Genomic DNA, 11,880 nt, shown 5'->3' with positions numbered 1-11,880 from the left:
GAGCATTCCATGTAGAAAAAGATAAAGCATTGTAGAACCTTAACCCAAAAGCTCAAAGATTTTATTTTCAACAGCTATCAACTTCAAACTTTTTTATTTCTCACTTTCTTGAACTTATCCATGGAATCAGTTTATCTTTTTCTCAAGTCTTGACGACTGTCCATAATTTTCAGTCTAAGAGCAGTTGGTCAACAAATTAACTTTAAATTAATAATAATTAAATAACAAATATTTAGATTAGTTTTTAAACTCTTGAAAATATACTGTTGATGGTTGGGAGAATATTTTTGTATGTAAGTATACTTATAATTTGGCGATACTATCAGCCTATGCTGAGTAGACTAATACAGAATTAATACCAGCATTTCTTAAGTATATTATTTTTGAGAGAATAATTATAAGAGGTGTAATTAAAAACAGAATTTAATAAACAGAAACATGATCAAATAATATAATAGAAGGAAATATCACAAATATTAAACTATGGTATCACAAAATACCATTAGTGAATATAACATTGAAATCATCTATCTATAAATGAATCAGTTTATTTAAAGAAAAAAACCTCTGAAAGAAAATTATAACAAGCTCTTGTTTATTGCTGACAGTGCTAAGTTTTTATAATTGAGTATGTTAAAGCAATTTCTAATATCATTTCTGTAAAACATACTGAATATTAATAAATAAAAGTTCTCGTAATAAAAGTTAATGTTATAATATTATAATGTATCATTAAAGAGCTTTATTTACTTATTTAATAAGCAAACTCAGTAATTTATAAATAAATAAAGAGAACTATTACCATGAATCCATCTGATTTGTAACTAAACTGATATAATAAGAAAAATTGCTTTTCCATAAAGGTTTTATTAACATTGGATAGACAATAATTTTAAATAACAAAATCATGTTCCTCTACCATATTTTTCAATTAAAAATTCATAACTAGTACACATTTCTCTTTAGACAATTTTATAATCAAGTACAGTAGACTCTCACTGATCCAAACTAATTAAAACCAAGGGGAGTTCAGATAACGAAACAGGGAAAAAAGGTTAATTATAAACAACATTTGTATAATACAAATGTTTTTACTAAAGATTATCATAATTAGGAAATAGGAAATGTTTTTCTTGAGAAATAGTCCAAAATTTTAATTCGTTTGAAAGTCAAAATCATCTCTTTCAAGGCCTCTGAGTATTTTTAACAAGATTTTGTAAGCCCTAACAGGTGTAAGTTTTGTTAAATGTATTTATAATGTACAATGATTGTTGACGCTACAAAAAAGGTTAACATTTACCAGTAATAGTTGACACTCTGAGCAACTTATTGTAAGTTAAATGGTCAAATTGAAAAACTGAAGATCAACCTTACCTGCAATGAAGTAGGGAAAGTTCAGATGTCAGAGTAATTAAGAGCCCCTATTTCTCAATATGATAAGTGTATTGTTTTTTTGGGTCACAGATGTCTACTTACACTCAGTTCTCTCCTTCAAGGGGAATACTTTTCAGAGGAGGTTCGCACAAATACGAGGTTTACTTTCACTGAGAAGTCTTAATTTTCACTGGTTAACCTTCATTACCATGGTCTGAAACAAACACATAATACTGTGGGGGTTCTTTTAGGGGCCCAATATAATTTTTACATTTCTTACTTATGTTATTAATTCTTTTATCAACATTTAACATATAATTTTATTTAGAGTAAGTAGAAATGTTTTTTTTTTAAGTAACTTCGTTTCTATTCATGGTGAATGTTTTCCCAACCATTCCATTTTTTGTTTGTTTCTTATATCAATCCAGAATATAAACAATACCAATTGCCATCTGCTGGTTTCTCTTTTGCGAGCATATTTTCTGACCATTTTGTGAAGTGTATCAATTGCTCCCTTTGTTTTGTTCTAATAAGCAATTTTTATGGGTTTCTTTTGTGGACCATCTTTCTCTATTTCAGCTCTGTATTCCATACTGAAAAGTAATGCAACACATTTATTTATATGTGTTGCACATGAAACTAATTAACTTCAGGATGAATCGTGAAAGTCAAAAATACAGTAGCTTTCAGGAAGGTAGTAAAGAATTACTCCAGAAGGGGGAATAAAGATTTTATTTTTCCACAACATTCCATAAAGTGTTAAGTTTCTATATGTATAAAGTGTTAAAGTCCCAGTAATGCAAACAGTCATAGTGAATATAAATAATTCCATGGAATCCCAGAGGGACCTCAACCACCTTATTATTTGGGAAAAATAAACTGGGTAATGTGGTGTCCCTGTAAATTTAATGGAAACTTATTCATACAGTTCAAGAAAGTTTTGTGTAAAAAGTTGTTAAGCGACTTGAAAATTGAGGAATTTTTTTCATAAGTTTTTAATAGAAAAAGAGCATGTGGGGTCATTAGGGATCCCATCATTAAATACAAAGGTTAAGTGTGTTTTTTAATTTGACTGTTCAACTTACACTATATTATTCAATGGAAGTTAACCATGACTAGTGAATGTCAATCAAACACCAACTGTACTGTAACAATTCAAATTGAATTTTCCATTTTTTTTGTTTATGGTGGTATGGATTAGTGAGAGTCCATAGTATCAGTAAATATAATTAAATACAATAGTTATTTGAATTTAACATATCTCAAGCATTAAACTTCTTTTTTGCATTAGTTAGCCGTGCAATATTTTCATGAAATCAAATATTTAATTCCATTCCAAATGAAGGAAGTTGAACCCTTACTATAACATCAAACCTTTTATGAATCATATTTAGGCTTCTTAGAGCAAAATTATGGAATAAATACATCATAAGAATGACAGAATAAATAATCAAATAAAGTTATGGTTCTTAATTTTTAAGATTACAAGAAGAGTCCTCAAGATTATAATTTTTAAAAATTCTATATTACTAAAAAATTATCGAGGAATGGATTAAAGTTTAAAACTTACAACTAACACACAGCTGTTTTATTTGATATAGTGAATACAAGTTTATGTTCAGGATATCTTCATTATTCCTTAATATTAATAATCTAAAACTAAAAAATAATTAACTTATCACAAATAATAACCAGAATTTGGAAAAAAAACTTTAGATTAGTTGATATATATAACATGGCCTCAATCATCTAGTTTCTTATTTTATTTGATAACATTTCTTTTCATGAATTATTAATGCCAATAATAATTATTCAACTACCATAAATTTAACTTTTACTAAGTAGAGCAAAGCTAATCCCAGTACATCATTGGTAATAAATAATACAGAATTGATTGGAGACAAGGGCAGGCTTAATGTGATTTCTTATTGAGAGAAACAAAGAAAATTAATAGGAAACAGGTATCTATTTTAGTAAATATAAAATAATAACAATAAAAAACTTCATGATTAAATATCTATCAGCTTTGGAATATATATGAATTCAAATGGTTTTGAATTGATAAAATCAATAGTGTGAACTGGAGCAAACGTGAAATGATTCAAGTAATGGCACCAGTAGTATCTGAAGCCATGAAACTGTTTTCTGTGGAGTTCTCAACTGCTATCAAGGGCAGAAGTGGAAACTATTCCCCTTACAGTCTAGCTTCAGTTGTTTTTAAGAATAATGTTTCCATTTAGCTTAAGAGTGGGAAGCCCTTTTATGTACTGCATTGCAGACAAGCGTGTAAACATCTAAACAACTTAAATATTTCACTCTAACTTTATAATAGATACTATAAATTATTTTTCAATGTTTTTTCTTTTACATTGGTACAAAAAAGCTCCTTAGTTTTAGAAAGGTGTACCAACCAATAAGTACATATGTGCTCCATAGATATTTTTTATTTTGGTAGTGATGTCACTAATCAAATTTGTAATATAATAAATACTATTACAAAATAAGATATATTATAACATCTTGATTAAAAACATTACCAATCTGTTCTATTTTTTCTGTCCTTTTTTTTCACATTTACTCCCCTAAGAAATGCTCAGAATATTATGAAAACTAAATGCTATTTACAAATTAGCCTCAATGATGAGGAAAATGTGTAGGATGGGGGATGTTTTTGAAAAAAAAAATAATCAGAGAAGCAATGTCATTGGAAAATTGCTTAGCATTTTAATTCACATTAGCTCCTCTAAATTATGGAAAAAAGAGGGTAAGTATTACAACAATTACTGTCCTGTAAATGAGGATTAAAATTACCTTAAGCATTTTTGGGATAAAATTACCGCAGTTCATCTTAACAGAAATAAATATAGTTTATAAATAAAGTGATTTTACTTTCCAATAATAGTCATTACTAGATGAACTTGTTTTAGACTTCTCCATTAAGTTTATATTCTAAGTAAATATCATAACCAGATCCACTATATTTATCATTAAATTCTTGCCATTACCTAACAAGACCTCGTCCGCAACAAAATATTTCATAAAAATGTTGAAACTTCATATAAAACTGAAGCTTTTTAAATGGCAATATAACTACAATAATGTTTACTCAAAAATTCTAATGTTCACAACTTTTTGTGTTCACTCAAAACCATGATTAGTTTCAATTGGACTAAAAAGTGGAAATTAGCAAGTTTTTAATATTATTCAGAGTAATGTAAAAAAAAAAATATTCAAATTAACTAACTTTAATAAGTACATCACAAAGTTAAGTAATCATAAGAGATAGTTGCCCATGGATAAATTATATGAGAAGAAGATGGTTGGGGGGTGTGGTTATTTCCACTAATTTATGTTATATTTTGACCGCACCCCCAACCATCTTCTCCTCATACAAAGTTAAGTAATTTGGTTAAAAAAACAATTTTCTTAGGTATTCATTAAAAATTTTTCATAATTTTAGTCAATTATTGTTTTGTTTTTCTAATGAAAAAACTAATAATAGATTATTATTATAGTATATAAAACACAATATTTGATAAGAATATTATGCCAGATAACCTATTATTAAATTACAACTTTTGATGACATAAAAAAGCCAATTGTTTAATTATATAAATTAATTTATACTTAATAAATGGGAGATAATACATGATGCAGTATTTTCACATATTTTTATTTCACTGTATCCAAGGGTGCAAAATTTAAACCAAGAATCAAACTGCAAGTTAACCTAAGCATCAAGAATTGCAGAACTTTTACTCACCCATGCAGCTTCTAGTTTTAAAGAACAGATAAATGGATTGTTATTTTGAACAGAAGTTTAGGAAAAATAGAAACTCTAGCAGTTTGAGGAATGGAAGAATAAGTTAAGAAAAGTTAAATATTCCTGATAAAAAATTTAAGAGAAAAAAATATTGTAGATTTTTAAGGAATGCTAAATTACTGTTCAGTACTTCTGGAATAGTAAGTTAAAAGTATAACTATTTATTCAATTCTGAAAATGTTTTATCATCTTTGATAAATATAATTAAGTTTTATTCATTTTTCAACATACGTGAACTTGAAAAAAAAGAAAACCATTCAAAATTTTATGAATAGGTATCGGAGTTACCAGTAAAATATTGTCTGTTTCCTAAAACAAATATGGAAAGCAAGGTGTTTCAATAGTATAAAGAAATAATGAAGTTGTTCATATGATCATTCAAATAAGAAAACTTGATGCCTGCTAAATTAGAAAAATAACAGAACCCAAGAAATCAACTGTTCAGTTTTATTTCAAGAAAAGCCAAACACTAAGGTAACTTGAGCCTAAAAATAAGGAAATACTAAATATTCATGTAGTGGTCACAACAACATTAAAATATGCTAAATAAATTTTTTTTTCTAAAAGATATGTTTTCCAAAGTTCCAAAATCATTGAGAATTATTAAAAAAAGAAAATATCATAACTATTGGAATATTTTTAATCAATTGATAAGTAAACAGCAGCAAAAAAGTCACAGAATAATATATAAACATCTAATATAGAATTCTGAAAAACTATGGAAAATATTTCTTTTAGCACTCAATGAATATCTTATTGCTAGGATGGTTTAATTTTTCAAGTTGAAAAGTTAATTGTAATGGAAATTTAAACCACCAATATAATTTGAAAGCACATAATTATTACATCAACCTCTCAGTTCCTTACAAATTTAAATAATCTTTATAAATTATAAGTTATCACATCAGTTAAACTTAAATTTTAAATGTTATGTCAAGTACCTAACTTACATCTAAAAAAACTATGTTTAAAATAGTAAATAGTTTCCAAAAAAATAATAATATTTATAAAAAGTAAACCACTAAAACTGAATTACAATTTCAGATTCAGCAAAATATGTCTTTTATAATTTTCACAGAATAGAGGAAGCAAGCAGTCTCCAATAAAACTAATCTCTATAAATATACATAATGCCGCAAAAAATATACAAAGATATAAATAAATAAATGCAGAATCATATCAATAAGTGGAGTTAGTGCATCGAAGGCTGTAGTCGAGATGACGGCTGTAGGTGCTGGAGGTGACAAGCCCGACACATAAGATGTCCATTGAGGGGGTAACACCTTTTGTCAGGTTCATCAGTCAGCTGCATGCCACATTCCTGTAATCATCACATTTTTTAAAATTCAACATTCAACTTGTACTTTAATCTACAATCAAAAGGCCTTCTATGAGCTGTTCCCAGTTATTATTTAGCTAGCTCAATGCAATGAGAACTTGACTTAATTCTTCCCCTGAAAAAAGAGCTTAAAAGTTCTTAAGGCATTTGAGTATTACATTGTTCACGAAGAGTATGGATAATTATTTTCACAAATTGCTTTTTTTCCTTCTAGAAATGTAAAATTACAGATGCAATAAATTTCAACCAGATTGCATCCAACAAACTTCAACCTGCAATCATTTTGAGTGTAGGACATGAATTTATATTAAAAATATGAAACTATTAAAGCTGGAATTGAGAAAACAAAAGAAAAAACTCAGTTAAGATCTTCACAACTGTAACTAACTGTAAAGGGTTACATCTGGTGACCAAATGCACAACAAATATGCTCCCACACTAATTCTTATATTATAACCTTTTGATGTTATAGGAACCAAAGTAGAAAGAATAAAAATATATTTTCTTCCAGTAGTTTTAAATTTTTGAATAACTTATTTTATTCTATGGACCATTATCAAGCTGAAATAACACATAATAAACCGTATAAACTGAACAATAATCAATATCAACAAAAAAGATCTAGAGAAATATACCAAAAATAAAGAAACTATAACACATATACAATAAATAAAATATAAACAAATTAATAATTTGCAGCAAATGTTTATTTTATTTTGTTACCTCCTTCCTGGTCATTTCTGACATGTAAGGGGTCATCAACAGATAATCAACCTATTCTAACCAGAATAAGAGGTTCAAGTTTTCATTCCATAGGATCTCCACAAAACAAAATTCAATCATCGCCGGGCAGATTTGAACCAGTGCTGTTCCTTACTTGATGTTACTAAGGCGAAGTCTCAACTCCTTGTGAAAATGCTTATTTCACTCATAAATAAACCTGAGATGGCACTTCTTCCCACCTGGTCAATTGACCATTACAAATCAAAATTGCTTATTTTTTATCTATTTATTTCCACCTTCCCCTGCCTTATAAGGAATACATGTGTGCAGCAGCAGTTCGATGTTACATATCCATCATCAAACTACCACTAATAAATCAATTTACAATTTTAATGATTCATGTACAGGTTTCATTAGTTATCAGTCTTAAGGTTCAATCTTCTCCGCATCTTCCGTCCATAGGCATTTCAGGGGCTGGTCTTCTTCTTTGACGAAGATTGAAGTAGCTTGGTCTAATAATTGTTTTCTTTGCATACTACCTGAGGGAAGTCATTCTCTGTGAGGCGTAAAGTCCAGTTTCCCTCAGCAATCTGGCCCGTAATGCATCAAAGGTGGTACAGTCTGTGATGATGTAATAATTATTATTTGGGTGACAGACCATAGAGGTTCAAGGCCTCGTTCAATGTACGTAGGAAATACATTGCGCGTCTACATGGTTTTCATAGGGTTGATTTGTCACTCCTAAGCCTATTTTTGTGAGTGCCACCCATTAGCTAATGGGTCTCACAAATGCCCCGAGGGAGGTTGTGAGTGAGTATTGTATAATTATATGCTTGAATAAATCCCGGTTAGGGCCAGGGACTCGATCTTGTAACCTTTGGGTTGGCAGACAGGCGCGTTACCTTGCTGCTACCATCATCCCCCATGATGATGGGCTTGGCAGTAATAAATCAAAACTAATTACTAGATAGACTCTCCCTCAACACCAATTTCAAAACTTCTAACATTACTAGATAAATCATAACTAAGTATGCATTTGAAGTATCCTGAATTAGGACATATTAACATAATACATTACTTTTCATTGTTTCTTACTTTTTTCCAGTTTTGAATGAAATTCATCCTTGATTCAATCTTTTCCTATTATGATAGTTAGCTTTGTGGATTGGTGATGGATCACTATGGACTGGTCGTCAAACATATATAGTTACAATATTGATTAACTATTACTGCTTTAATAAATTCTAAACTTCATTGCTAAGTAATGCTCTGAGTAGTATTTCAGGCTTATTATCATTCCTTCTTAAGAATTAGCTCTGTTATTAGAAGCTCTAATACTGTCATATCAAAACAAGAGACATTTCACTAATGAGTACCCTAAATAAAATTGCTGGCTTTCCTAATTTGGCAAATTACTAAACAAGTCTTAAATATTCTAAGCCACTTCAAAATAAAAGCCAGTTTGCAAAATGAAGCTGTATACAAGAGTACCATTTCAACCCATTGCTGACCACTTGGAACTAATCCAATTTCTTATTCTATTTTTCTAGTTTTTAATTTGAGAATTCAATCATATAATACGAGTATTAGCAAAGCCTGATTTTTAGGAGTTTCTACATCCTTAGAAATTCTTGGAATTCTGGAAAAGTGGGATTTCACCAAGTTGGTACGGTCACTTCTTAATTTAGATCCAAGAACCTTAGAAGATCTGTTCCTCTCATGCTATATTGACCCAGAAAAAATTGATTAACTTTGTGGTAGGTGCAAAGGAACTGAAATTATGAGAAAGTCTGTGAAGAATTCTCTCATCAGAAAAATACTGCTTTCCAGCCTTAACCAGTCTCTATACCATTTAGAAAACTAATTGCAGTTAAACAGATCTCCCAAGAAGAAAAGGAAGCCAGTAGTTGTTCCATAAAACATGTTAACGAGGTAGGTAAACCTTATCATCATAAATTCATTTCCTTCAGCCAAAAGTAATGAATATATAAAAGGAGAAGTATTGCGATCTTGATATATAATATAGTTACTTCTGTGGGAAATGGGGTATCACAGTAAGTAAGACACGGTGTGCAATCTCCCAGGCCCTGGTTTGAATCTGGTTGTGCAGATAATTATTTATTCTGTTAATTAAGCTGTGGGTTCGGAAACCCTTCTGGGGTACACCCAGCCTTAACAAAGTGGGTACGCTTAATTGGGTAGGAAACCTAGCAATTGAGCATGATTTTGGCCAAATCAACTACTTGCATGTAAGCTGCTAAAGAAATAGTACTGTAGAACCTACATCGGTTATAGAGGGCAGGATTAGTTTTTAGCTATGAGTAAGAATTATATCAACCAACAAAAAATGAAATTATGAACGTTAAAACTAACATAAGAATAATGATTAGATTTACCTCACAAATATAGCAATCAACATGGAAGTCTTTATCCATGGAAACTACTCTAACTGTCTCTTCAGTACCCTAAAAAAAAATATGTAACTATTATTGCTTGGAATATGCTAATCTTATACATTATAAAAATTTTTGTTCAAAGTGCATAGTGAATTTGATCTTAAATTTTTATACCTAATTGGTTGTGATACTATTAATTTGTAGAAAAGCTCAATTAACATTATTATAGCAACTAAAATCTAATCAAATTTTAGAAAACATTAAAATCTTTTCCTAATGAATTCAATTCAATTTGAAGTTCAAAGATATGATAATTAAACTAATAATCCAATATTAAATTAAGATAAATTTGTCACCCAGTTAAATATCTCAAGACAATAAAACTGAAGCTAAATAAAAAGGTATTCATTGAACACAGCTAACTAAAATAACAAACAAATATCTTTTGAAAAGAATAGATGCATTTTGAGAATAACCTAAAAATAGTGCAATTATGTAATTTTAAAAAGAATATTGCAAGCATTAATGGTGCCACATTTCATATGAACTTAAAGGATAATTTATTTAAATGTGAACTTAAAGAATGAATTAAACTGAGAGATGAGTGAAAAATGTAGTAATACAACTCATGGGAGAAAAAAAGTTAAACATTGCTGTTATTTTGTAACATCCCAGAATTTTTTTTTTTTTCACAGATCAAAACAAAATTCCATTAAGATCGGTGTTAATTTACAATGTTAATGTTATGGATAGTGATTTGACTTTCTACATGACACCATACCATACCATATACCAATAAAGATATTTTCTTAAAACTCAGCAATTTCTATGATTTTGTTATAATGAATCCTATATAATCCTTAAGTTTTAACAAAATGAAAAACAAGGGGCCCTTGAAGATGACAACAACCACTTATTTATACAACACCTCATTAGGTTCAGGGAACCCTCCTAGAGAGTCTAACTAATATAAATTACATCCTCTGACCCATGTTGTTGAGTACATATCTATTTTGAAAATAATATCATTTCTATTGTATTTAATTTAAAATTATTGCATCTATTATGCTTACATATCCTACTCATTATTATACTTACACATACTACTTAATTATGGCATAATAATTTAAATTTTACATAAAAAATTATGATCAACACTTTGAACAAATTTACTATCAATTATCAATAATTACAAAATTAAAAAAGAATAAAGAAGAAAAGATTGTGTTAATGAAGGGTTATCTACCTCAACTGGTGTGATGCCTTTACCACAGGCTGCGCACTTTGGAGCAAACATTCTGGAAAAGACCACCATCCCATGTTAGTGTACTAAATCAAACCTTGATCCAATATATAACTAATATTAATAATACATCTATTACTTGTTGCAAATTGAGTGTTATAGAGTGCTAAGCAGTTTGATACAATCATTAATCAGAAACAGAGTATATATTGATCAACTTATAGAGTGATTGTTACATTATATATGTTATAAAAAAAATATATGAATTTGTTCTCAAAATTAACAGATTAAATAACTTTTTTAGAGATACAAATAGGTAAATATCTCAAATAAAATAGTACTTTTATAGAAATATGAAGATGTTACAGCATAGCAGTAAGATTTAATTCCAGTTTTCATGCAGTAAACAATAAGTTGAAATTATTTTCATTCATATTTTCAACAATTGAAAAAAAAAAAATCAAAATTTTACCTATAAATGAAATTGAGCCTACTAAATTGATTGCTATAAGTGTTGGCAAATTATTGTTCTTGAGTTTTTCTATTTATTATCTAAACTCTTCACATGTTTTATGGGGTATTGATTTTCAAGTCCAGATTACTAAAAATAATTTTTTTACAAATTATAGCTTATCATCATTGATTGAAGGGTTTGTTTCTTTTAATTATGTATCAGTAATGTTTTTCACTAAAACTTCAGATAGGAATATTTCTTAAAGGTTAATCTATTAATTGGAATCAAGGTAGTCACAGTCAGTGATTTTCAAAATATAGAAGTCTGCAGACTACTAAGCCAAAAATTGAACCATAGATGGAGCACTCCCATTCCCAAATTAGGGCAAAGTAGGATATTTTGGGGGAACTTACTTTGAACTATTTACTTAAAACATTTACTTTTGATGACATAAAAATTCCTCATTTTAACAAGAATATATCATGTAGCTTGTTCATATACTGCTTTACTTATTATAAGTTAAAGTTT

The 11,880-nt window shown here is 28.9% G+C and overlaps 1 protein-coding gene across 2 annotated transcripts in view; it reads right to left on the bottom strand.

Annotated features, from left to right (window-relative positions):
- Nucleotides 1-437: 437 nt before the first annotated feature.
- The window catches only part of jub (LIM domain-containing protein jub), a 58,240-nt gene continuing 46,797 nt past the window's right edge, over nucleotides 438-11,880 (bottom strand). The window contains exons 6-8 of one of the 2 annotated variants that reach the window (XM_014415012.2): nucleotides 10,902-10,953; nucleotides 9,656-9,724; nucleotides 438-6,518 (exon numbers count right to left, since the gene is read on the bottom strand). In XM_014415012.2, coding sequence (XP_014270498.1) covers nucleotides 6,390-6,518; nucleotides 9,656-9,724; nucleotides 10,902-10,953 — 250 coding nt within the window. In that variant the 3' untranslated portion in view covers nucleotides 438-6,389. The remainder of the gene's footprint in view (nucleotides 6,519-9,655; nucleotides 9,725-10,901; nucleotides 10,954-11,880) is intronic. The other variant, XM_014415013.2, reaches the window with a different exon arrangement.

The sequence above is a fragment of the Halyomorpha halys genome, unplaced genomic scaffold (genome assembly GCF_000696795.3).
Source record: "Halyomorpha halys isolate HHAL.00 unplaced genomic scaffold, Hhal_1.1 Scaffold91.1, whole genome shotgun sequence".
Classification (NCBI taxonomy): Eukaryota; Metazoa; Arthropoda; class Insecta; order Hemiptera; family Pentatomidae; genus Halyomorpha; species Halyomorpha halys.
The sequence above is the reverse complement of the archived record's forward strand: the minus strand, read 5'-3'. Positions and strand labels throughout refer to the sequence as shown.